At 53.7% G+C, this 27702-nt stretch overlaps 1 protein-coding gene across 1 annotated transcript in view; it reads right to left on the reverse strand.

Annotated features, from left to right (window-relative positions):
* The window catches only part of Jph3 (junctophilin 3), a 60570-nt gene extending 34125 nt beyond the window's left edge, over positions 1-26445 (reverse strand). The window contains exons 1-2 of the mRNA XM_059263050.1: positions 26064-26445; positions 2143-2920 (exon numbers count right to left, since the gene is read on the reverse strand). Coding sequence (XP_059119033.1) covers positions 2143-2920; positions 26064-26445 — 1160 coding nt within the window. The remainder of the gene's footprint in view (positions 1-2142; positions 2921-26063) is intronic.
* Between the last annotated feature and the right edge of the window lie 1257 nt (positions 26446-27702).

The raw sequence follows: 27702 nt of genomic DNA on the forward strand, positions 1-27702 counted from the left end.
TAGTGAGCTCCAGGATACATAGAGAGATCTTGTCTCAAAAACAAAACAACAAAACAAAAACAACAAAAAAGAATTCATCTGGGGCCTGACAGGGCTGTGGCAAGCAAACCCAGCCCCCGAACTGTCTCTCACCCACCAGGGTCCCAACATACAAGGGAGACAGTAAAACAGAGCAATCGGAAGCTAGTTCAGCGGATGCTTAGGGGTGCTGGGGTGCATATATCAGCTTTCAGACAGCGCCGTGGTCTTCTGGCTCTTATTTCCCAACTTTCTGTGTGAGGTAAGGGCTCTGTTTATGTTTACCACAGTAAAAACACCTAGAGCTTAGTAGGTTCCTAAAACCCCGGGTAAGCAGCCACACTTGTCACTCACAGTCACTTCCTGGTGGTGGTGGGGGGCAGTGGGAGGGGCTAAGGCAGGGCAGTGTCAGACCTCAGTACTGCGGTCCGAATTCTGCCTTTCTTTCAGCCTCTTAGCGCTATGGTGCTCCCCTCTAGACCACAGGCACCACAGGGGACAGGCGTCTCACCAGCTGACACCTGGGCTTTATATCGTGATCAAAGGTCAACCAGGAGCAAACCTTCAGTCATTACAGTCTAAAGGCTGAGTGGGAGCTAGATGCTCAGCCAGCCACCACTGCCTGAGAATCTTCCAGATGGACACATAGCCTCCTGAGGCCTCTGGCCCAGGAGCCCAAGGCCTGTGAAGTAGCTCCCCAGCCCCAGGTTCTCTGGAAGGAATGACAGAGCCTTTCGGCTTCTAACACCTTCTGCAGCTGAGAGGGGGAGACAAACAACCACCTCTCCCCCGAAGGTCCCAACAACAAACCAAGGTACATACCACCAAAGTTCACTTCGGGGAACCAACGAGTTTATCGGGTGTCCTTACAGAGCCTGGGCGGGCGTTACTGATAGGAATACGGTGGGTGCTCTCCCCAAAAGGCCCCTCTGGGAAAGTCTTTACCCAGAATGGGTGTTGGCGTCCCCATAGCCACATAGACGGAACATCTGCCCCTCATCCTTCCCCACCTATATACTCTGGTCCCTCCCCCAAGACCTAGAGACCACGTGCCATTAGGGCAGAAGAGCATGCAGCTATTTGGAATGGGGTGATTGGCTACTCGGGTGAGGGCCCCATGACCCACCCCACTTCTAAGGGAAAGTCAACAACCAATAAGCTGTGCCATGATGATCTTTTGCAAGCGGGCACGGGTGATCTGGTGAAGATGGTGGCAGATTGGCTCAGAGGATAATCCTGTACAACGGCTTCACAAAGCTATCTAATAGGTGCATCGCAGCAGAGCCCAGAGGCGCACACACAGGCGTGCTCTGGGCTTCCTACAGGGCAGCATCCTCAAGCCTGAGAATGTAGCTCCTATGGCTCCTCTGTCTGCTGCCTCCTGACTCTCACAGACTGGCTGAGACCAGCCCAGGCTCCCACACTTGCCTCTGTGGTTTCCAGGGAGCTAACCTGGGGCACCTTCTCCAGCCCTGAGGCTTACACACTGCACTGACACCCAGAGGGATAAAACCACAAGGTGCTCACCCACAGCCACCTCTGCCACTGTTCCCTGGGGCCTGGTGGTCCCTCTGAACCACAAGTTTGATGCCCCATAGCCTGAATGGGGCAGCTCTTGACCCAAAATACCAAGTCTATGGGAGCCCCTCACTGCCACCCACAGCTGTTCTGTTCCCCTGGAAGAGATGTCTCTTGGGGCCCATCTGGGGGCCTCAGCCAGAGATCTGGGCCACTGAAGTAGCTTCCAGCCTCCTGTGTCCCTGAAGCAGAGGGCACCAGCCAGCAGGTGTCCTACACATCACACCAACAGAACAGCAGCCTCCTCTGTCCATCAGTGGTGTACAGGAACAAGACACACTTAGATACACACAAACGACAAGAGGTATCTCCCTCCCCGCTGCAGCCTCCTGACTCCCTTATACCCTGGGATCATTCCCTTGCCCCACCTCTGCCCACGATCACCGTCTGAAGACCTCCAAGGAACACCATGACTCTGTGGGGGACAGACAGAGGGACACTGTGCAGGCCTCACACTGGGCACCGCACAGACGGGCAGAGCAGGTCACCAACACCTGCTGGGTGACCCCGAGACAGGTCCCCGCAGGACACTCTGTGCAACCCTACCTGGACGCAGCGATCTCGGCCTTCTGCTTGGCAATGGTGGCTGCCCGCTCGGCTGCCTCCACGGCCCGGTCCACCTTCTCCCGGATCTTGCTGGCACGCAGTGGGATGAGGTTCTTCCGCTTGCCACTCACGAGCACATTCTGCTTGTATTTCCCCTCCTCCTTGGTGCCATCGGGGAAGGTCATGCACCCGTAGCCATGCCGCCGGTTGCTGACCCACTCTCCCTCGTACTTGAGCCCGTCGGAGCGCTGGCTCACACCGAAGCCCGAGCGTTTGTCGTTCTTCCACTCACCCACATAGGTCTCAGTGGTGGTGGCGTCGATGTCGTCCTCGATGACAGCCAGCTCGGCCTCGGCCTCACCCAGGCTGATGGTGGAGTGGATGTCGCTGGCCGTGGAGCTCACAGTGCTCATGCCCGCCTCGCTGCGGAAGGAGCTCTGCTTGCTTCGCTGGCTGGCCAGGCTGCTCTTGGATTCAGACTTGCGCAGCTTCAGGCCGCTCAGCAGTGAGCGCCGGAACAGCCCCTTCTTCTTGCTCTTCAGGATCTCTGAGTCACTGTGGGCCACCAGCACGAAGCCACCGCGGGACACAGCTGGGCTGCCGGCCACTGCCGGGGAGGCGTCCGGGTGCAGCGCTGCACCGTTGGTGTGCTCGCTGCGCAGGGAGTTGATGGACGTCCTCAGGGGTGAGCGGATGACTGCGGCCATGCCGTAGGGGACACTCTGCCGCACACCGTAGCCCTGGCGCATGCCACCAACCCACTGGCCCTGGTACGTCCCTGGGGAGACAAAGGAGAGAGGGGTGAGCTCCTGGGGCAGGATGTGGGTGACAGGTGTGTGGGACATCCACATCCACCTGCCCCTCAGAACCTCTTCATGACAGTGAAACCCAGGTGGGTTTACCTGGGCACAGAGGCAGGCAGAGGGGCCACAGCGAGGCTGTAAATCGACCTCACTGATGGTCATGTTCAAAGGCACTCCTGTCCTGTTTCCCATGGCTGGATTCTGAGACTGCGGTGGAGTATGATACAGAGAGGCAGAGTCTAGAGTGACCCTGGGGAGCCTTCAGCGGGGGGGGGGGGGGGGGGGGGTGTAAAGGAGGGGAGGAAGCATGGCCTGTAGAATGCTGAAGGCAGTGGGCTAAGGGTACACCTTAGGGAGAGTGAGGTCCCTGCTGCTGCTACTGGAGGTGTCAGTCCACTCAGTGGGGACACCCTGGAAGAGCATCAGGTGCATGGGGAAGGGACATTAAAATTAGCAGACCACAAACACACAGCAGAGTCAGGAGCAAAGAAACATGCCCCCTGGACACTGCACTGTCCACAGGAGTCCAAAACAACCCCGCATCTGCTGTGGATATTGCTACATCTATCGATAATGGCAAAGCCATGACATGGAAAATTAGCCAAGAAAAGTTAGATGCACTGATGTCACCATACCAGGGCACAACCTTGGCACCATAAAAGTAAAAGCAGCCTGGCACCCAAGGACAAGCCCTCCTGGTCCCACAGGGCTGGGACAGGAGTGTGTGGCTAATGCCCCTCACTGGGACCTCCGTTTCCATGTGGGGTGATGGAGAAGTTCTAGAGTAGATAGTGATCACGTGGTGGCATGTTTAACACCACTGAAGAACATGCTGAATAGTGCCATGGTATGTGCCTAGGAGGCTGAGGCAGAAGGACTTGAGCCCAGAAATTCAGAGCTAACCAATTTGGCCATACAGCCAAATTCTTTCTCCAAATGAGAAACGGCAGTTAAAATTATAACATAAAAATGTGAGAATGTGTGTGTGTGTGTGTGTGTATACATATTCATGGATATGTGCAGGTGTGCACATCTGCGCAGAGGTGAGTTGAAGATGCCTATCTTCCTTGATTGTTGTTCTCTACTTTGTTAAGACTTAAAATTTTTTAATTAAAAATTTTAAGTAAAATGTTCTAAAATACCTAGCTTTTAATTTCACTTGATGTGTGTTTCCTTGCATGCACATCTGTGCACCACACGCATGCAGTGCCTGAAGAGGCCAGAAGAGGGCATCAGATCCCCTGGAACTGGACTTAGAGGAGGTTATGAGCCACCTAAGGTGGGTGATGAGAACTGAACTTGAGACCTTTAGAAGAGCAGTGCGCACTCTTAACCACGGAGCCATCTCTCCAGATGTTCCATCTTATCCTTGAGACAAGGTCTCTCACTAAACCTGGAGCTCACCAATTCAGGTAGGCTGGCTGGCTGGGAAGCATCAGGGATCCAGCCCAGGAGTGCTGCAATTACAGGCATGTACCTATACCTGGCTTTTTACAGGCATGTACCTACACCTGGCTTTTTACAGGCATGTACCTACACCTGGCTTTTTACAGACATGTACCTACACCTGGCTTTTTACAGGCATGTACCTACACCTGGCCCTTTACAGGCATGTACCTACACCTGGCTTTTTACAGGCATGTACCTACACCTGGCCCTTTACAGGCATGTACCTACACCTGGCTTTTTACAGGCGTGTACCTACACCTGGCCCTTTACAGGCATGTACCTACACCTGGCTTTTTACAGGCATGTACCTACACCTGGCCCTTTACAGGCATGTACCTACACCTGGCTTTTTACAGGCATGTACCTACACCTGGCTTTTTCAAGGGTGCTAGAATTAAACTCGGGTCCTCACACTTGTGTGGCAAGCACTGTACTGACTGAGCCATCTCCTGAGCCCCAAGATGTTATAAAGGTGCTAAAAACATCAAGGGGACATTCAGGACCCCACCCCCCTTGCTCAGCTGTTACTGAATGACTCAGGTAAGTTCCTGGACCCCTTCAGCTTCCCTACCTGCAGAGCAGGCCAGTGGTCCTCATGGTGTAGACCTAACCTGAACCCAGCAGAAGGGCTCATCACCCTGAGAAAGCTCTTCCAGCCCACTGCAGCTGATGCCCCAAGGCAGACACCGGTGTCATTCTGAGGCATCAGGTGTCAAACCAAATGATTTCAGCACAGCTTTGGTTCTCTTGTGATTCTAAACATGCAGCAGCCCAGGATCTTTCTTTTCAGATGTGAAATGAGTGCGAGTCCATAGCAGCGGCCTCCTCTGATCCCTTACCCCACCCCTACTCTCTATCACCCAGGACCCCTTCCTCATTTACAGATGTCAGAGATAAATGAATGCCACCCCTGGCCTCATCAGGCTTAAGGAGACTGGGTTAACGAAGGCCGAGATCACAGAGTGTCTCCTTAATCAAAGTGCTCCCACCCAACCCCTCCAGGTCGACCCGGCTCATGTCTCTCCCTAGCCAGTAGCAACACACACAAGTCGTTTGGACCAACTGTCCACACTACACTGGCCCAGGACAGCACCAGGTTCCTGAATGGCCCAGAATGCACTTTCCTGGCTATTCAGGCACCAACTCCACACTGCAGGCACCTAGCTCTCTATTGACGTGTGCAGAGGACAGATAGGCACAGAGTGCCCATCTGCTCAGGGCTTTGGACAAATCTACCCAGAACTGTGGCGTCCTTGTTGAAATATAACTGGAGGCCCACAGCACAACCCAGCGACAGAACACATGCTTAGCACATGTGAGGGCCTCCACATGTGATAAGGGCTCCATCCCAAGTATTACAGAGAAAGAAAATAAAAAGTCAGGCATGGTGCTCCTGCTTGCAATCCCAGTACTTCAGAGGCTAAGGCAGGAGGATTATCACGTATTTGAGGCCGGCTTGACTACGAAGTGAGACTCGATCACAAAAACAAAAACAAAAACAACAACAACAAAAAATAACGAAATAGAAGGAGAAAGGAAGAGAAGGAAAAGTGGTCAGCAATGTAGCCAGGTGGCTTCTCCAGAGCAGAGCCTGAGATGTGGCTATCTATGATGGTCACGCACAGGGTGGGGTCAGGGAGAAGGGACAGGATGCAGAGGGTCCTACTACAGCGAGCACATTGGAATCCACCCCACCTGGAAGCAGGGGCAGACAGCTGAATCCCCACACGGGTCATTGTGCATCCTCAAAGCTGGGTTGGGATGGAAGCCTGCAGGGAAGGCAGCTGACCCAGGGACCAGCCCTTCAGTCCACTGTTACAAAGGTTGAAAGCCATTGGTCTGGGGACCCAAGTGGGAACCCTCCTCAGAAGTTTGGGAGCCTGAGGACAAGGTGTAGACATCCCTCCTGCAGTTTCCCTGCAAGGACCTCCAACCTGATCTGTAGCCATCCTCATCCATAAAGGACAGGTAGCCTGCTGCCCAGCAGCCCTTTGCCCACAGTGGCCAATGGGATGCTCTCGGAGGCTGCGAGGACAGGCCTGTCAGCTGTCTTGGCCAGCGAGTGCGTGTCACCGAGGGTTCAAGCTGTGCCTTGTGGGTTTCAGCCAAGAAGTGATTTTCCCAACCATTCTGGGGAAAAGGCTGAGTCCATGTCACCCAGAGTAAAGAAGATACCAGGGCACTGTCACAGCAGGGGACTGTGCCAAGAAGGCCACTCCGGTGACCATTATGGACACAGTGGTGCTATCCCTGAGTCTGGAAATCATCTGCTGAGTTTGCATTTGAGACGAGAAACACAACACTCCAAGGCCCCAACTCTGACCATGGAGTCAGGATTTCAGAGGGGACGGGGTGATTTCTACTATCAGAGAAGGACATTCCAGTGTCTTAGGAATAAAGGCAGGACAGGGAGGTAGAGAAACTGTGCCTAACATAGCACACATAGTAAGATCATGTTCTAGAACCTTCTTTCCTTTACAGCGGACCTCTTCCCACTATCAACAATGGCTGTGTAACAGTCACTACATGGATGTCTCCTGTCACAGAACTTGCCACTGGGTCTGACCTGTAGGTCCTACCTTATTTTTTGTTTTACTTACTCCATATTTGTTTATTTATGGTTCTAGGGACTGAATCCAGGCCCTCACACACACAGGCTACACACCAAGTTAAACCCTCACCCCCTCGTGGCCTATTTACAATGGCTGATATTTATACATAATATCAAACTCTCTCCTTAGGACACATCCCTAGAACTAAATTTCTCGGTCACAAGGAGGGTTTTCTCAAGGTCTTAGGAAAGTTATCCTCAGAAAAGGCCACGAGAATGACCACATCCTTGTCATCACCTGCCACAGAGGGACATTCTAAAGCCTTGTGCAGCTCTGGAGAGCTATGGCTCCTGGGGTTAGCTGTGGGCTGAAGCGTGTTCACCTGGTCCCTAGGACAAGTCTGAACCCTCCAACCCAGGAATGGAACTGTGTGGATACACACTCTTTAAGGAGATAAAGCTGGAAAAAGAAGTGGGCAAGACAATGAGGCAGGAACCAAAAGTTGCATCCACGAAGCCCCAAGATGAAGTCCCAGGAAGCACAAAAATTAAAGACCAAACACAGAGATGATGGTCTCCCAGGTCATGAAGGGCCTGGGTGTCCTGACTGAGGACCCATGTCACTGCACAGTGAAGAGAAGGACACAGCAGCAGGAAGTTTCCAGAAAGACACAAAAACGGAGCATAGGCCAGTGGCGCAAGCCTTTAATCCCAGCACTCGGGAGGCAGAAACAGGCAGATCTCTGAGTTTAAGGCTAGCCTGGTCTACATAGGGAGTTCTAGGACAGCCAGGGCTACACAGAGAAACTGCCTCAAAAAAAAAAAACAAAAACAAAAACAAAAAACAAAAAAACAAAAACAAAACAAACAATATCCAGCAGCCAGAATGACACAGGACTGCACAGCAGCAAGGCTCCCAGGTGTGAAACTGGCGCCCCCACATGGCACAAATTCTGAATAAAAACGATGTTTCATCTGCGTGTCACCAACATGCATTTTTCACCAACATGTCAGTCAAGTGATCAAGCCACAGAAATTCTTCTAGGCATCCTTTCTCAGAAAGCTACCCAGGATGTGGTCCACCAAAACAAGGGCGGACCCGAAGAGAGAGGAAGACATGGTGATCAAATGGGAACGATGCAGGACTCCAGGATGAGGGCACCGAGAGAGGAATCTACCTGGAAGCAGACTTGAATTTGTATAATGACAGAGAGAGACTCTAACAGGTGTGAGGAGAAGAAGGCTGCATCGAAAGGTTTTCTTATTGAGCATTCGGAGGGTGGGGGAAAACTGACCAATGACTTAAAAAAGAGTCAATTGCTAACTCAAAGTGTGCATGGGAAATGGACATTGAGGAACATTGCTTGGCTCAGCAGTAATCAAGCTTGCCGTCGCAAGGATGAAAAACACCGAGTATGGACTCAGCTTTCGAGTTGTGCTATAATGCTGGGATGGCCAGGGGAGGGGAGGGGAAGGGAGCAAGAGTCTGAAGCTCTCTGTCTTCTGGGGTAGGATGTTGAAGATCTGACACCAACCACACACTTACAAAGGCAGAGGTCAGCCTCTGAAGGAATGTGGCATACCTGGGTGTCACAGCTTGCCTGAATGCATAGCACTGTCCTAAGTCTACCACTTACAGTCTTCATAAACTGTGGGTGCACATGCAGGAGCATGTGTTCTCAAAAGGGATTAGGGACAAGAGGAGAAAGGAAGACTGACCAGAGGCAGAGAGGACACCAGAGAAGAGTCAGACAGCATATGGAGGAAGCAGGAAGGTGACCAGAAGGTGGCCACTTTGGAGTACACATGCATCATGTCTGCGTAACACAAACACGGAGTCAGGAGAGGTCAAGGGAAAAACAGAGCCCAGTGGAGCTGTGACCACAACCCCATACTCACCCCCGTGCTGCCTGAATGAGAGGAACCACGAACAGCACAGGGTCCATGCTGCTTGAGGTCCACCTGTGTCGTCCACCTCAGCCTGGGGAAGCACAAGCCTGTGGCAGTTAGCCTTGTGAATGACAGGCTATACCCCCGTGGCCTGAGCATGTGGACTTCATAGTAACACTTCTTGGCTGACCACTGTCCACACTGGAGTGGCAGAGATGCTCTTCTTTGTCCTAGTAAAATAACTAACATGACTTCCACAGCAGTTTCAGGTTTAGAGAAGTACAGTGTTTCCCCGTGGTGGTCCCTGGAGTCTCCCTGTGTCACCATGGAGGTCCCAAGGGTCTCTGTGTGCCACTCATGGAGGTTTCTGGGGTCTCTGTGTATCCCTGTGGAGGTTCCAGGGTCTCTGTAGGTCTCTGTAGAGGTCCCCAGGGTCTCTGTGCCCCATGGAGATCCCAAGAGTCCGTGTGTCCCTCATAGAGGTTCCTGGGGTCTCTTTATGTCCCCCATGGAGGTTCCTGGGGTCTCTGTATGTCTGCCATGGAGGTTCCTGGGCTCTCTATATGTCCCCACGGAGGTTCCTGGGGTCTCTGTATGCCCCTCATGGAGGTTCCTGGGGTCTCTATATGTGCCCCATGGAGGTTTCTGGGGTCTCTATATGTCTCCATGGAGGTTCCTGGGGTCTCTATGTCCTCCATGGAGGTTCCTGGGGTCTCTGTATGTCCCTGTGGAGGTTCCTGGGGTCTCTGTGTGTTGTCCCCCTATGGAGGTTCCTGGGGTCTCTGTATGTCCCTGTGGAGGTTCCTGGGAACTCTGTGTATCCCAATGGAGGTTCCAGGGTCTGTATGTATTGTCTCCCATGGGGGTTCCTGGGGTCTCTGTATGCCCCTCATGGAGGTTCCCAGGGTCTCTGTGTGTCACCCATGTAGGTTCCTGGGGTCTCTGTATGTCCTTGTGGAGGACCCCAGAGACTCCCTGTATCCTTATCACCCTTCTTCAGCTTCCCTCTATCTGACGGAGAGCAGGTTACTAGCAGCTCAGAACCCCAGGGATGGAGGCGTGACCCACAATGACCTTGGCTCTGCTCACTGTGCACATGGCAGGCTGTGATCCTCAGCACCCAGGGTCCAGAGACTCTCAGTGAGTAGCTGGCATGACTCAAGGTCTGGGCTGCAGGGCATGGGGGGAGGACAGGAAAAGGCCTGTGCCAGGAGGAGGCAGCTAAGCACTCACCATGGGTTTCTTTACCCTGCACCACATGCTTGGTAAGCCCAGCCTTCTCATCGCCTTACAACTTCTTCCAAACAGGGTCCTGGTGAGAGTTTAGCTTCCAGAACATAAGATATGACTGGAGAAGCTCCTCAAATAATTCAACCTCAAGTCACCCTGTGATAAGCATTTCCACTCTAGTGCCATGGTCTGAATCAGATGTCACCGGGGACAGGTGTTAAAGTTAAAATCCCTAGCAGAGAGCTATAGGGAGGTGGCAGGATCTTTAAGGCATTGGAGTGTGCCCTTAAAGGCTATAATAGGGTCCACCTGCCTCTTCCTCTCACGTGTCCACTGTGAGGCAAATGGTATTCCCACCGTGGTATGCTGCCTTCCTACAAGCCCAAAGGCACAGAGGCCAATCATGGCCTGGGATCTCCAAGCCTTCTCTCTAAATAGCTTGATTAATCTCAGATATTCATTACAGTCACAGGAAGTAAACCACCATACTTGGAGACCCACTCAAGAGAAAAGAAAGCACAATGCGCACACACACACACACACACACACACACACACACACACACACACACATCTTGCACATGACTGTCCACATCAGTGATGTCCACAACAACCCAAAGACAGGAACCACCCACAGGGACACCACTGAAGGAAGGACTAAGACAGTGAGGACCATCTTGGCGACAGAATATTACTCAGCTATGAAAAGGAACAACACTCCGCCACATGCCACCATGTGGATGAACCCCGGATACATGAAAGTCAGTGACAGACACCAGCTGCTCAGAGCCACCCCCAGCTTGGACAGATCCACAAGACAGAGAGCAGGTGGCCACTGGGGACTGAGACTGAAAAACAGAGACATGATCCTTAGGAGCAAGGTTTCTTCCTGAGATGGTGAAACTGCTGGACAAACTGCCTGTGCTGATGGCTTATGACTCCAGGAGTATCGTAGAAACTGTTAAGCTGCATAAAAATACTTTATGTTTTTGTTTTGTTTTGAGATGGAGTTTCTCTGTGTAGCCCTGGCTGTCCTGGAACTTGCTTTGGAGACTAGGCTGGCCTCGAACTCATAGAGATCTGCCTGGTTCTGCCTCCCGAGTGCTGAGATTAAAGACATGCGCCACCACTGCCCATCGAGCAGCACATTTTAAATGAGTGAACTGTGCATGGTGTAGGTTTTATGTCAATACAACCGAGTTTGGTTTTTTAGATTAATTTATTTTATGCACATGGGTGTTTTTCCTGAATGTCTGTCTGTACACCCTATGTGTACCTGGTGCCTTTGGAAGCCAGAAAAGGGTGTCAGATCCTCTGGCACTGGAGTTACAAGTGATTATGAGTGGCCACATGGGTGCCAGGAACTGAACCTGGATCCTCTGCAAGAACAAGTGTTCTTCACCATTGAGGCATCTCTCCAGCCCCAAAGCTGGTTTTTGGGTTGTCTGTTTTGCTTTTAAGCCAAGGGTCAGTGGAAAACCTCCATCTGCACCAGAGGAATGCTGGGCCTCATCTGGGCTTCACCTAATATGATGAGGCAGCAACAGCCTTCCTTTTCCCTGACCGTGAGGTGAAGGGGTCCTGCTCCCTTCTGTGCTGGCCATCAAAGTCCCCCATCTACTTTAGAATTGGGAACTAACAGGGACCCCCTATTATCACTATGCTCATAACTACTCAGTCCCTGTTCTGGGGCTCTGTGGAGACCACCCAGGATAAGAACTTCCCAGAAAGCTTTGCTGCGGCCAAGGGGCATGGCACAGCTGCACCCCTAAACCTTCACAGAATGCCCAAAACCAACCCAGAGGATTCATGTGTCCCATGCAGAGATGAGGCTGGAGCCAAGGTCAGCACTGGTCTCTGACCTCAGATCTGGCTGGCCATTAGTCAGGAGGGGTGGGATGGGCAGGGGCTGATGTGGGGTCTCCAGAGAGAGAGAATCAAGTGAGGTGGGTAAAGATCACATTCTGTCTTCACAGGCATCAGCTTGGATGACAGACTGACTGTCCTCCATGGAGATGGCACATCCAGTCCCAGTGAACACAAACAACTCTGGACAGCACCGCACAGGTGGCCCGCCCTGGCTATGAAGTCGGGGATCAGCCTCACACCCACCCTGCCGGACATTGGAGCGGCCAGCCAAGGAGGCCCAGTGTCAAGGACAGCAGAGGCTGTGCCCTACATCTGCCCCTGCAGCCCCAGTGGGCACCAGCCTGGGAAAGAGACATCCCTGTGGAGAGGCTGAGGGACAGGGCAGCTTTGATGAGGGAAGTCAGAAGAAAGCCTGCCTCTCAGGAAGCCCAGGCCAGGCTTCTTGGGTTCCCCAGAGGTCTCCGGGCACAGAGGTTCTCTCTGGCTACTGCCTGAGAGGCTTGGAGGCTTGAGTGCTCATGGGGTGGCTGAGCTCAGGCTCAAGCCAGGAAGAGAATACCAGAAAGGGGCTAAGGAAGGGGCAGCAAAGAGATGGGGGAGGGGCTGAGTGCAGGCTTGAGGTGACCCTGACGCCATCAGCAGAAGAGATCAACTAAGGTTGGGTGGTGGCGGCGCACACCTTTAATCCCAGCACTCGGGAGGCAGAGCCAGGCAGATCTCTGTGAGTTCGAGGCCAGCCTGGGCTACAGAGTGAGTTCCAGGACAGGCTCCAAAGCTACACAGAGAAACCCTGTCTCAAAAAAACAAAACAAAACAAAAAAACAAGTGAGAGGAAGAGAGAGAGAGAGAGAGATCAACTGGCTATCTAAGTACCTGTAGTATCCCCACCCCCATTGTACCCCCACCCCCGTGCCCCTGACCCCCATCAACGTCTTTCTGTATGTAAACTGCTTTCTAGATCATCAACTGCAGACATCACCCCAATATCAGGATAATGAGCAAAAGCAGGTCACTGTGCCACCCACAAACACCAACCATCCCTCTCCAGCAAAAACAAAGGACAGATACTTCCCAGCCAATCACAGCCCTGTTCCCCACAGTTCCCTCTCTAGAAAGCTGCCTCTCTTTCAGACAGCACCAGTATGGACTGAACCCTAAAGGGTTAGGGCCTCCCCCTACACCTGACCCCCAAAGCCCTAGCCCTTCAGTGGCTCCTTACAATACATCCTCACTCCAGGAATGAGCCCAAATCTTCACTCATGGTGGTGTCTGCAAGGCAGGAGCCAGGGGGACTCTGAGCTTTTCTGTGGAGGGACCCTGGTGGCTATGGAAGGGTTGGTCATCTGTCAGAGACCGTCAGTGAGGAGGAAGGGCCTGCGGCAGGGCAGCAAACCTGCCCTAGGGTGGGACATGGAGCAGCACTACAGACTAGGCCTACCAGCTTCTGACTCATAGAAGCCAAGAACCCACCCCAGGCCTGGTCCTGAGGGACTACCGCAGCTCCCCTACCTCACTCTGCCTCAGGGTAGCCATGTCCCCAGGGTACCAGCTGCACTTGGGACCCAGGAGATGGAAGTCCTCTCTAGAGACTCAAGCCCACCATCTCCTGGGGCCAGGGCTGCAGATGGCCCTGTGGGGAGTTGGCTACATTCCCTGGTACTGGAGGACCCAGTTTCCACTGAGTGCTAATAGTCCTGATGAGCCCTTCCAGGGGCTGGAAACTGAGGCAGGCAGGCAATTTCCTGAAGCCATGGAACACCCAGCTCACAGCCCTAGGTTCCTAGGCTGAACCTACACCCCATGACACTCTGGGCCACGGCTTCATCTCCAAACCTCTGTCTTGTTCCTCCACAGCAGATTGAGATACCTCCTAGGCTTCCAGGCACAGATGTACCAGAAAATAAAGAATGGAGTGAGAAATTCAAAGTTGGTCCTGATAGGAGGACTGGGTTACCCACCTGTCTCTTCCTCCCCTCCCCCTCTCCTAGCTCCTGTTCCCCGACTTGCTGCTCACTCCCCAGGGCTCACACATCTCTTCTCTTTGCTCCTTCAGCTAGTAGGACAGGATGCTGCTTCTGCAAGCTACCTCATGGTTGGGTGGGTATTGCTGAAGCCAACTCCAGCCCAGTCAACCCCTGCCTGTGGCTTCTCTGCTGCACTTTCTCAGAGACACATAGTCAAGCCCAGGGCCCTGGACATGGTGTAGTTCCTCGGGTCCTTCACAGAGATGATCAGGCAGGAGCCCTGACTGGTGTGATCCAGCAAGTGGGCCACAAAACGCTCCCTGAGGTGTCGTAGGCTCCTTCTGCAGGCTAAGAAGCCCACCAGCCCCGCTCCCACCATCCTGATTCTCCATCCAAAGTTACTTCCACAGATGGCTTTCTCCAGGTCACAGACACCACCCTGTCTCCTATGTCCTCTGCTCCACCCACATCATGCAAGGAACCCACATGGGCTCCAGAGCGACTAACCGCCGAACAGTCCTGGGTCGGTCTGTACATGCATCCTCAGAGCCAGCTGGTTTTGTGTCACAGCCTCTAATGACAAGAACCACAAACCCTGAGCAGTGACCCTGAGTCTGTCACTGTAAGCACTTGCTGGGCACCCACTGTGTGCCTGGCACGGTGCTGGGAGCTCTGGGAGAAAGAAACCAACCCACTGCGTGCCTGGCAGTCTACCTCCCTCCCAACCAGCACTCACAGATACAATCTACAGAAAACCCTAGAAGCCAATAATAAAACAACTAGTACGGTTTAAAAACCGGCGAGAGCTAAACAGACAGCGCAGACAGACAGACACCCAGACAGTAGCAGCATGCACTGTGTGTGAAGAGACGCCAACATCCAGCACCGCAGGAAGCATAAACAAGATCGTAGCAAGACACCGTGGGCCTGGGTGGCTGCAGTCTGAAGGGCAGTAATAACAGGTGTGGGTGAGCCTGGGGTGAGGCTGTGGGGAACTGGAGTCCTCACACACGGCAAGCAGGAATGGGAGAGAGAGCAGCAGCTGGTCAGCTGGCCAGCTGGCTCCTCAAAAGGTAAGGAAGGGCCAGTCACCCCACAGGACCCCGACAGCCCACTTCTGGCACCCCCGAGAGAACTGAAACTACACATACACATAGAATCACAACAGCACCACTCACTCTCGTCAGGGGAGACCAATGCAAAAGCCCAGCAGAGGACGGGCCATGTGCTCACCAAACAATGGAGTACTACTCAGACAGAAAAAGGAATGAAGTACCAATACCGAGGATTGAGAATGTTACCCTCAGTGAAAGGGCCAGTCACACAGATCACACACACAGGTGTGATCCCACGTGTCTGAAATGGTAAATCTGGGGACAGGAAGCAGGTTAATGGTCAGCAGGCATGAAGGAGGGTACAGAGATGGGTGGAGCTAGAAAGTGTTCCAGACAGGCTGGACCTGATCACAGGTAGTACAGACCTGTGATCCCAGAACTGGGGAGGCTGAGGCAGGACTGCCTAAATTTGAGGCCAGCCTGAGCTACGGTGAGACCCTGCTCAGTTGTTAGAATGCTGGCCTTGGAAGAGCAAGGGCCGGGGTTCAATCCCCAGAATCCACATAGAGAAGCCAGGCATGGCAGCACCGAATTGTAATGCCTACTGTGGGCGGTAGAGACAGGCAGATCTCTAAAGTTCACTGGCCATCCAGCCTAGCCTAGCCAGCAAGGCCCAGGCCAGTGAGAGACCCTGTCACATATAAAACAAGGACGGTACCTAAGGAGGAACATGTGGGGTTGACTTCCACTGCCACATACATGCACCCGCATGCACATGCAGAGACAAAAGAAGAAGAAGAAAGGACTAGTGATGCATACACTAAAAAACAGAAAGAAAACAACAACAAAAAACACTACAACGTGCACTGGAAGAGAATGAATTTTTATGTGAATTCTATCTCAATAAAGTTCTCATCAAAAATGTTGTCAAAATGCCATTTTCTCCCTCTCGGGGCGCAAACCCGACCCGCACCAGCGTCTGAGCATGCCCGTGGGGCTGTGATGCCTGATGTGTTGGTTTCCGTTCTGTTACTGTGGTAATACACTGACCAAGAGCAGCTTAGGAGAGGAGAGGGTTCATTTGGTTTACACTTCCTTGTCACATCTATCACCAAGGGAAGTCAGGGCAGAACCCGTGGAGGAACACCCTTTACCGGCTTGTTCTACATGGCTCCTCAGCCTGCCTTCTTCCAGCTCCCAGGACCACCTGCTCAGGGATGGCACTGCCCCAGTGGGTTAGGTTAATCAAGAAGTTGCCCCACAGACTTGCCCAGAGGACAACCTGATTGATGTTCCCTCTTGTCAGGTGATTCTAGTTAGAGGTGATAAAAAACTAACCACCACGATTGCCCCAGAGGTAACTCCACAAAGAGCTCCCCCAGCCTTCCTCTGTGTTGGAAACCCTTCCTGGGGAAGCTGGCCATGGCTCCTCCTAAAATGAACACTTCCTCTTCCCAGGGGCAACAAGCAGGAGACAGGCACTTCCTGAGAGGCGACAGTTCTTGGGACCTCAGCACAGCAGTAGTAGAGGGTTCCATTGCCTGACCCTGCACATGGTACAGGCAGCCTGTCCAGAATCCCCGCCCGCCCCCCCCCCCCACGGGCAAGGCCGTGTCTCTGGCCCAGCCGTCCTCATTTCCACGCTTCTTGGAACACCTGCTGCTCATTTGCAAAATGGGGTGGGGGGTCCCCCGCTTTCCCTGCCTGGAGACTAAGCAGCCAAGGTCTGGGATGTTGCTGATGCAACCCAAGTCAGGAACATTCAGGTCCATGTTGCCGAGCTGGGGACCAGGTGCAGGCCCAAGAAAGATGCTGGGTACCCTATGCTGTGGGGAGGGAGTGGGGTGCCTGGTGGAGGTGGCAGATGCAAAAGGTGGCAAAGTCAGCCTCTGTCACATGGCCTCAATCCCTACTTTCAGATTTACTCTCCTGGAGGTACCTTCTGGCTCTGGCCATCTATCTGTTCTTCTTCTTTTTTTTTTTTTTTTTTTTTTGGTTTTTCGAGACAGGGTTTCTCTGCGTAGCTTTGGCGCCTGTCCTAGAACTTACTCTGTAGACCAGGCTGGCCTCAAATTCACAGAGATCCTCCTGGCTCTGCCTCCCGAGTGTTGGGATTAAAGGCGTGTACCACTACCGCCCGGCTAATCTACCTGTTCTTGTCCTCACTGTGCAAGAACTGAAACCCAGCAGTCTAGGTTCAGGCATTTGTGGTGATCAGTGTTCCTCTTTGGGGTTCTGTGAACATCTAGAAGGGGGCACACAGCACTGTAAGTCTGCAGAGCCTGTATGCTTCTGCCAGAGAGTGAGTGGTTTTATCAAGGGGCATTTACTGGGCAAATGCTCTGACCCACCAGAGATCAGCCTGCTGCTGCTGCTGAGTCCACAGCCCCAGCTCCTCACCACTCTGATCCGGTATCTATGAAGGACGGGGGTGGGGGTGGGGGTGGGTGGCTGACACATGATCCTCCATCAGGAAACCAGGGGATGGTGGAGATAGTGTGGAAACCAGTTGGGTTCTGCTGTCCACCAACCACATGACCTCAGTAAGCCACACACACCCCCATGGCCCTCACTTTTCTAATCTCTCTGAAGGGATTGTTGGCTATGCATTCTGGCTTACAGTTTTGGGGGCTCCGGGCTGTGACTGTCTACTCTGCCCCACTTTGGGTGAGATAGTCCACATGGTCACAGGTCTATGAGAGGAGGTCATGGCTGTGGCAGCAGGAGAGGGGGCTGCTTGCTCACAGTTCAGGCAGAGAGGGAGAGGGGAAAACTCACCTTCATCTGCCTTTCCCTTTTGATTCAGTATGAGATGATGGTTTCCACATTCAGGGCATCTTCCCTCCATCATTAGCCCCCTCCACCAAATGTTCTCACAGATACACCAGTGCCCTAGGCGATTCCTAGTTCCATCAAGTCTACAATCAAAATTAGCCACCATAGCCACAGAGAAGGCCACCTGAAGATGGTGGCAGAGACGAAACCATAGCCACTGTGATTAGAAATGTATAGTCTACCCTGCTTATATTAAAGGAAGCCCCTCAGCTGCTTCCTGAAACACTGACCCAGGGTCAGCCCTCTCTGCTACAGCCATCCTGGGGTCTATCTGCTTTTCTCCAACACCAGCCTGGGATGTCACTCCCTAAGAGTCTCATTTCCATGGCCTTGAAATAAGACCATGGCACCACCAGAGACGGAGGCACTCTCAGGGTTCTGATGCAAGCTGGAGTGTTCGGGATCAACCAGGCTTCCCTGGAGGCAGGAATCAGCCTCACCTGGGGAAATCATGGAGCATCCAAGGGCTCAGTTACCCCTTCACCTGCATTTCTGGGTGAGCCCAGTTCATGGTGTTCCACAAAGCACTCCACACAGACTTCGTACTCAGCTGAGATATGGGTACACCAGGACCACACATAGTGATTCTAGTACGCAGCAGAGCTGGGAGGCATCTGGCCAAACTGTGGTTCTCAGAGCATTCCCTGGGTTGGCACCAGCCACACCTGAGCTCTGTAAGATGTCTTCTACATTCCTGAGTGATATCCCAGCCCAGAAATTCAAGAAGGCTGACAATCTGTGTCTAGGCACTTTTCCCAGGTGGTTCTATCACATGCACAGGCCTAGACTCAGAGAGGCAGCCCATGCTTCACTGGCTGGCAGGAAGCACCAGGTCTTGCTTCTCAGGACAGTGTTTGCATCTTAGAGTCCCTCCCAGATTCAGGTGATGACCTGCGACATTTCTGGGAAGTGGGGAGACAGCACCTGCTGAGCAGGACGAGGTCAATACTCCACCACAGAGACTAAGAGGTAGAGGAAGGAGCAGAGGATTCTCTTTTTTTGTTGTTGTTTTGTTTTGTTTTGTTTTGTTTTTCAAGACAGAGTTTCTCTGTGTAGCTTTGCGCCTTTCCTGGAACTTTGGAGACCAGGCTGGCCTTGAACTCACAGAGATCCACCTGGTTCTGCCTCCCGAGTGCTGGGATTAAAGGCGTGCACCACCACCGCCCGGTGAGGATTCTCATGAAGCTAGGAACCTGGGGTGGACTTCCAAACACAGATGGAGCCTCCCTGCCCTGGGAGGTCTCTGCTGCTCCTTCAGGATGCACATGGAATTCTGATTTGTGGGACTTTCCTTCAGCAACCCTGAAGTCTGGAAGGACAGACCCCAAGTTATATTACATATTTTTACATCTGTATCCAGATGGCTTGCTTTTCCTGGAGATCATGTCACCCTATTTCTTGTTTCTGTCTTTCTTTTATCTCATCTCTTCCGCTCCTGCAAACCACGCCCTGCACACAGCCAGGCCCAGCCAACAAGTGCAGCCAATTACAAGGCAGGCCCTGTTGCTGCACTGTGTCCTGAACACAGGAAGACCTCTGTGAGAGCCTCTTGATGACCTGGATGCTTCCAGCCGAGGAGGGCAGCATCAGAGAGGTGGTTCTCACGCAGGCAGGGAGGCCAAGTACTTCCTCTTTCCAGCACTCTACAAGGAACGTGCTTGCTCAGCAGAGGTCCAGAACCATCTCCAGACATGAGTGCATCTCACTGTTAGACCGTTATCAGCATTATTTGTTCACCCAGGACCACTGACTTGTCTCAAATGCTGGTTGACCAAATGCTAGTAATAAAATATTGTAACAGGGATATGGTAGACAGCACCCAAATGTGAGGCTGACCCAGTCACACATCTTATGGAGATGTTTCCATCTGGATACTCCAGCTGTCCAGAGGAAATGGACACCAGGAACAATGGTGAAACTAAACATTACCTTCATTTTCAAGTTTACTGAGCAACTACTACATGCTGGCAATATTTAGTCCCTGGCCATATGGCAGTGACCACCAGCAATACCCCTTCCTGCAAGAGGGAACACTTCAGGCCATCATATCCTACAGGCCCTTCTGCAGTGACAATAACAGTCCCTCTCTGTGCTGTTCACCACAGGAGCCACCGCTCCACAAACCATAGAGCATTTGAGATGTGGCTGGTGCACCAAGGAGCTGACTCCTTACACTGTATTGCATTCAATTAGATTTAAATGCAAATGGTTGCACGTGGCTAGAGGCCAAGGCCAGTGGGGTGGGGAGGGCTGGTCTAGGTGATTAATCCACTAAGGCCGATCTAAAGAGAAAGCACAAGACTCTCTCTCATCAGCCACCATAGACAGAACCATTCCTCCACCATCTGCCTTTGGCTGTGCACTGGCCACATCCCACGAACCCAGCACACAACCTAAGATGGTAGTAAACTTGGATTGTACTTAGGGCAGCCAGTCTTCCTGAAGCCTCACCCACTAGACAGCACTAGAAGGTGAGTAGGGTGTCTTGTACGTAGTACGGGGTGAGTGAGACAGCCCAGCAGCTGGACTGGTCATGTTTCTTGAAGCATAAACAGCGGGCAGCGTGGTAGACACACCGACTAGGCACACAGTACACAGGAGAGTTCAGGGCCAAGGGTCTACTCTTGAGCCCACTGGGTTTGGCCCCAGAAAGTCACCTGCTCGGCATTTGAGTCCAGAGCACTCCGTGAGCTGGGGAGCTCTCCGAGGTGCTGAAGGTCCTCAGGGCCATCTCCTTAGGAGCCACCCAGCTCAATGTGAAACCCAGGACAGAGATGGCTCATTGGGTAAACATGCTTGCTGCCAAGCCTGGTGATTTGTGTTAATTCTGTTGGACCCACACAGTGAAAGGAGAGAACCAATTCCTGCAAGTTGTCCTCTGGTCTTTACATACGCAGCAGCCTGGCACAAGCAAACAAACAAATACATAAAGGCTTTTTAGAAATAAAAATGGACTCCGGGGCTGGAGATGTAGCTCAGTTGGTAGAGTGTGTGCATAGCACACGAGAAGCCCTGGGTTTGATCCCCAACAACACATAAAGTGGGTGTGGTGACCTGCGCCTGTAATCCCAGCACTCAGGAGGTCAAGGCTAGATGATAAGAAATTAAAGGGTCATCTCAAGTACACAGAGAATTCAAGGCCAGCTTGGGCTACATGAGACCCTGTCTCAACAACGACAAAACACAGGGCCAGTGAGATAGCTCAGTGGATAAAGGTACTTTCTGTGTGAGCCTGATAACCTGAGTTCAATCCCCAGAGGCCACATAAAGGTGGAAGGAGGCTGTCCTCTGACCTCTACATACGTGACGTGGCATGTACACACCTACACTTGCCCACACTTTATACACACACAATAATGATAAATTAAAAACTTGTTAAGCATTTAAAAAAAAAAAAAAAAAGATCTCCACTTGGGAGCTGAAGAAGAAGGATTTCTGCAAGGTCCAGGCCAGCTTAGGCTACAGAGTGAATATCAGGCCAGTCTGGACTACACAGTAAGTCCCTGTCTCAAAAGAAATAAAACACAACAACTACGCCAGAAAGATCGGAATCCTCTACAGTGGCATGTCCTCCACGGCCAGCGTGGAGGGGCTACTATGGAGAGTATCTGCAAGCATGTCCACTCGCTACATTGAGAATTGTGGAGACCTAGGGTGCTGAGGAAGACGTGCCCCCACCCAGGACACCAGCACAATCTCTTCTAGAGCCATCCTCTCTCTAGCCCAGGTCCTCATAGAGGACAGGGCAGAGCCCCCTTACCTCAGGTCACCCAGGAGTCCACACTAGGTGCTCTCAGATACCACTCTCAAGGGAATTGATGACCCTCCAGGCTCACATCAGGTCCCCAGTGCCAGCAGTTGAGGCTGAGGTGGGGGAGGGAACACTTCTCACCAACCCTTCTTTCTCAGCTATAATTGGAACAAAGAACTAGTCATTTGCTCCTTTCTCCTTTCACCTGATGGAGCCTGTCAACGTCCCCCTCCCTCGGTGGTGAAAAGAGACTGAGGAAATGTCTTCATCTTCCAAGACCGAGTATGCGCTTCTTTTCAGAACCAAGCTTCTCGGGGCAGAATGTCTGTGTGGATGGGCTGATGGTTTGGTTGTACCCCCTTCGCCCAGGCACCTGGATTTTTTCAATCAAAGCTTTCCTCACAGTCAAGCATGGAAGGCAGTTTAAGCAGCTGGGCACGGTAGCACAGACCTGGAATCCTCAGCACTCAGGAGACTGAGGTAGGAGGGTCACCAGTTCAAGGCCAGCCTAAACAACTTAGCAAGACCCGATCCAAAATAAAATTTAAAAAAAAAAAAAAAAAAAGTTAAAAAGAGGGCTGGGGATATAGCTCAGTGGCAGAGTGTCTACCCAGCATGGCAAGGTCCTAGGTTCAAACCCTGGTACTGACTGAAAGAAAAACTCAGTCTGTATCGTCTGATAACAGTTTCTCTTCACAGGGGGCAGCAATGCCAGAGGCTGAGGTTTAAAATGGAAACAGCTGCACCACCTTTTCATCAGAACTCCACATTTACAGGGTGGCAGGGACTCCCGGCGGCGGCCCTCAGCTATGGCGGAGCAAACAAAGCCAGGAGATACATGTGGCTGCTTCGGGGGACAGGGTGGAAGATCCGAGGGTGGCAGGTGTATTGTGCGCGTGTGTGTGCGCAGGCGCCTGGGTGGATCTGAGTTCTTACTGTGGGTGTGTGTGATGTGTGTGGGCTGTGGAATCTGGGCCGGTGAACGGGACCTGCTCGTATGGGGAGTGGGGAGGCCGGGGCGTACGATGACTCATCTCTCAGAGTGTGGGAGGGTTTATGGGGGGGGTTGACTTTTTGGTCCAAGGCATCCAGAGGAAGCCTTGTTTATCTTCAGAAAGTAAGGAGGTCCTAGGGTCTCAATGTGACGACGGTGATGGCTGCCAGAGCACGCATCTGCCTGAACCTAGAGGTACTGTCCCCGGCATGGGAAAGAGGATGTGGAAGAGACAACAGGCAGTTCACAAAGGCAGTTTATAAGAAGGCAACACAAAGAAAAGCTAACTTAGAATCCCAGCTCTTCTCAAGGCTCCTGGCTCGAAGTCTCTGCTGCCCAGTGAGTGACATGGGAAGTGTAAGAGACACAGTAAGTATCTCCCATCACCTCTGGCTGTCACCTGTATGGTCATCTCAGTCCTGTCTGTCTGATGGTTCTCCTAGGAGCTGTGAACAGTTATGTTCTCTGCACGTGAACTGTAAGGATGAAAAGAATGCCCACTTTGTTCCTGGCAGAGCCTGGGATTCCACCCTCAGCTCATCCTCGCCCACTCCACAGTATTATCCTTTTGCAAAGACAAAGGGACAGAAGCTCAGAGAGGTTAAGCAACTTGCCCAAAGTCACAAAGCAGATCCCTGGCAAGGCCAGCTGGTCAATGTCCCAAAAGCTTATACTCCTGCTGCCCCCACCCCATCCCTGGGGCCTCATACGGACTTCAAGAGTCACTCACTGGGCTCACATCAGGAGCAATGCCTGACTGTGCCTGGGGGAGGGCAAGCTGGAGGAGGACTTGGCAGAAGCGTGCCTAGTGGAAACGGGTTCCGTACCAACTGCAGCTGAATGCAGAATACATTTTCTGTTCATGACAACCACCGCTTCTCCAAGTCAGCCTTGGACGTTGAGCAAAAGTTGTGGAGTTCTGCTGCTGTCTGCCCCAATCGCTGTATAAAACTGAAGGTGTGCCGAGGCTGGGACTACTCACTCAAGAGAACCAGTCCTTCTTAACTGAGGACTGGGGGCCCACCAGGTCAGGGGACGTGGTACCCAGGCCCTGACCTGCTCTCGCAGTTGACCACACCCCACCCAGGGTTCACAGAATGATTTCCCCAGTGTCTGAGTTCTTAAAGGTTTACCCCTTCCTAACAAAAAGCTGGTCATGTTCAGAAAAAAATGGATCTGGACACCTGTACTTGAACATCTAGAGCAAGAAGGGCCAGCTTAATTTCAGTCATGCTATGTCAACATCCAAAAGTTGGAGAACCAGCCCTGAGACCAGATCCACATGCCTACCTCTCTGCCATGCACTCCAGGGAAAGTGGTAAGAACTGAAACCCCCTTGAGGGGTTCAGAGTAAAAGGAGTACCCCTGAGCAATATCAGGTAGTGAGGAGCAAGGGGTTGTGACCCCAGACACGGGGGGTTCAGCCACAAGGCTAGGCTCTGAACCTCTGCTCACATGCAACCCTGGTCCAATTGACTACACTTCAAAGCAGTACTTCAGGGAAGTACTACAGGAGGCCAAAGGCTTGGAAAGCTCCCAGTAGAGGCCTAAGATCCTCAGGAAGTCATCTAGGGGATGATCTCAGCACACCAGGCCCTGAGTCCCTGGCCGACCCAATGCCTGCTCCCAACTCCCCATGGAGAATTGCTACCATCCTCTTAAGTGAACACTCTGGAAAGATCATGTCTGCTTTGCTGTTTCTGAGTTCCCAGAGCTTACAGCATCTGGCCATAGTAAGTGTTCCATAAACATTTGTTGACGGGGAGGTAAGAATTCTTTAGGCCAATGGAGATAGATATCTGGGGTGTGGGCAGGCCTGGATGTAGAGCCCCACCCTCAAGTGTTCTGGGATTTTCCTCTTCTGATGGGTCCAGTCACCCCAGAGTACCATGATAGCTGTTCCAGAGCAGACACCTCTGAAAGGCAGTTTTGCAGAACAGTCTATCCAGAGCCCTGAGTGATGTCTGCCCTGGGCCACAATTGCCTGCTAAGGATCCCTGCTGGGAACACCAGACTGCTTGACCACCCACCTTGGCCACCCACACCTGCTGCAAGGACCTAACCAAGACTGAGTGTGAGTACACATGTATGTATACACACACACACAGACACACACACACACACACACACACACACACACACACGCACGCAGGCACGCACGCACGCGTGCCTGGAACCTCAGAAGGGCCTCAATGCCCCAGGGTCAGGGAAACTCTCCAGCCTTATCCACGAAAACAACAGTACAGAAAAGGCCGCCTGGGACCAGGGCTGGGCAAGGCACAGACAGGCAGGAGCATTATATAATTAACTGCCCAGACTCCGCCTCCTCTTCGGGTAATAACGAACCTGCCTTTCAGTTGCATAAGCCAAAATAATAATTACTTTCCAGCCCTGATCACTCCTAGATGTGGCCCGGAGCAGGTGCTGGCTTCAGGCAGGAGCTGGCTTCAGGCACAGAGAACACACAGAGGCTCCACCAAGCTCTCTATTCCCGGCAGAAGCCCAAGTCACTGCTGCATCTCACTCCCTTCCCAGGCATCCATGCCCGAAAAATCCGAAGCCGCCCAGGCCCAGAGGGAGGCAAGAGAACAGCCTCTTGGGATGAGCGCCTGGAGGGGGAGGGGGCCTCCAGGCAGAGTCCGCTTTGGGGTCTGACTTCCAGGACCTTTAACTATTCCCGAGGTCTCAGCACTGCTGAGGAGTGGGCACGGGAGTGTGTCCAGGTAAGGTAGAGGCTGCCAAGCCAGCTAGGACTTCTGAACAGAAACCGTCACACTGGCAATTCCCTGGCTTCCGGCACCGGCTCTGCCCGGACTGTGGTGGCATCTTACACCGGAGGCGCAGAGCGATTCCCTAAACTAAAGGTGAAAATGATTCAGCCACTGAACGGCCAGATTCCTGGGCTCCCGCTAAACAGATGGGCCTCCTTCCTCCCTCCCTCCCTTCAGCAGCCTGCTTCGACAGCCTGTGTCCAACCACCTAGAAGTTTATTGCCTTGCTGTTTGATTTGGTCGGCATCCCCCGCCTCTGGCGCTCCCAGCGCTCCCTCTCCATTGGCTTGGGTTGCTTTAGGACTGAGGGAGGCCCTGGGCACCGCAGGAAAACAAGAAGCTAACCGGGGCCTGACTCTGGGGACACCAGGCAGGCAACACCAATGGAGGGGAAGGGTCTATCTTCAGGCTCCTCCTGCTTTGGCTGGTCCCAGAGGTGGCAGAGGGCCCGGCCTGGCCTTCCGGCAGGTGCAGATCTCCGGCCTGCTCCTCAGGATATGCTGAGACTTTGGCTCAGCTGCTGCAGCAGGGCCCTACTGCTGGAGAGCCCCCAGCCCTTGGGTTGGCACGGGCCACTGTCCCCATCAAGCGTGGGGCAACCTGTGGCCAGGGGCCCGCTAAGGCCTCCTGGGAACCTAGGAGATGCCCCAGGAGCCCATAGCCCAATTGGAAGGCGAGGCTCAACTTCCCGGGAGGTAAACAGAAGGAGAAAGAGGGGGACAGTCCTCATTCCTCCCCCGCCCCCGCTGCCCGCACCTACCTCCATCCGAGTAGGTCTCCGTGCCGTAGCCATCCTGCAGTCCGTTGCTCCAGGTCCCTTCGTATTTGGCCCCGTTGCCCGTGCACTCCCGCACACCGTAGCGCCCCTTAAATCCGTGCGTCCACTCGCCCTTGTACACCCACTTCCCCTTGCTCTCCAGGCCGATGCCGTGGCGCTTGCCCTGCGCCCAGGTGCCTTGGTACGTGTTGCCGCTGGGCCAGGTGTAGACGCCCAGCACCTCAAAGCCGTGGCTCCACGAGCCGGTGTATTCGCCCTGGCCCTTCGGGCCGGTGCAGACGCCATGGCCGTGCGCCTTGCCGTCCTCCCAGCCTCCGCAGTAGGACCCTCCATCGTCAAAATTAAACCTACCCCCACTGGACATGCATGTAACGCGGTTTGCGAATCCCGCAAGCGGTGAAAGAAAAAAAAAAAACCCAAAACAAGGCGATCAACAAACCGGAGTCTTGGTTGGCTGGCTGGCTTTTTGTTGCGATGCTCTTTTCGGGGGAGGAGGGGGGGAGGACAGAGCACGCCCGCGACCCCGCGCGCGGACCGGCGGCGGCGTCTAGGTCCGCCCGCGGCGATTGTTCATTTTCGAGCTGCGCCGGAGCCTGACCAGCGTCTCGCGCTCCCGCTGGAGACAGGACCGGGAGGAGGCGGGGGAGGGGCGGCGCAGGGCGGGGGAGCGGCTGGTGCCCGCGGCTCCACCTCGCCGCCAGGGCCCCTCGCCGCGCGCCCCGGGAGCGGGAGGGCGCGGGGCGCGGCTCAGGCCCGGGCGGCGGGGCCCGCGGGCGGCGGCGCGCGCGGCTGCACCGATCCCGGCCGGCCCGGGCGGCGGCACTGCGGCGGCGGCGTGCGCTCCGGGCCCCGGCAGGCGCGCGGCCGCCTAAAGAGGGGCGCTGGCGGCCGCGCGCGCGCACGCGGGGACCCCGGGGCGCCCTGCCCCTCCCCCGGCCCGGGGTCCGGACGGCGCGCCCCAGCCTCCCCTGGCAGGGGCTGGGATTTAAAGGGACAGGAACTGCGTAACGGGAAGGAACCGGGCACCGCGAGCGCACGCCGCGGCCGGGAGCCGGGACGAGTCGCGGGCGCCGCAGGCAGTGGAGGGCCGCGCGGTCCCCACCCCGTTAGCCGAGGGGATGCCAGCACCGCGGCCCCGCGCTGGCCGCGACTTGACGGCGAGGCTCCTGCAAACCACAGGTGGTTTCTCCCTGTGACACACACTCCCTCCTTCCTCCTTCAGGGCTACTGGGGGTCCCCCGGGAGGAGCTCACCTCGGAAAACACGCCTTTAGCGAATAGCGTTTAGCCCCCCCCCCCCAAAGATTAATAGAAAGTTGGGCCACACGTTTGCATCTTGGAGCAAAGCCACCAAATCCTGTGCGTCCTGAGTCCTGTGCCCTGGCCAACAGGTATCCCCCCATTCCAGAAGCGGTCGCTCGTCGGGGTCCCCACTCCGCGATTATTTTGTCTCTCTCCACTCATTACCCACCCCCCACTAAGAGATGATGTCTGATTCTTGGACCTCAGCATCCTGGGACTAATTGAAAATGCATTTCCTGGACCATCAATCCAAAGACAAGAGCCCGCATCCCCTGCCCTCTCGGAATGCGCACAGGGAATGGCAGCGGGTGGTGCAGTGG

This window comes from Peromyscus eremicus, chromosome 5 (assembly GCF_949786415.1).
Source record: "Peromyscus eremicus chromosome 5, PerEre_H2_v1, whole genome shotgun sequence".
NCBI classification, from domain to species: Eukaryota; Metazoa; Chordata; class Mammalia; order Rodentia; family Cricetidae; genus Peromyscus; species Peromyscus eremicus.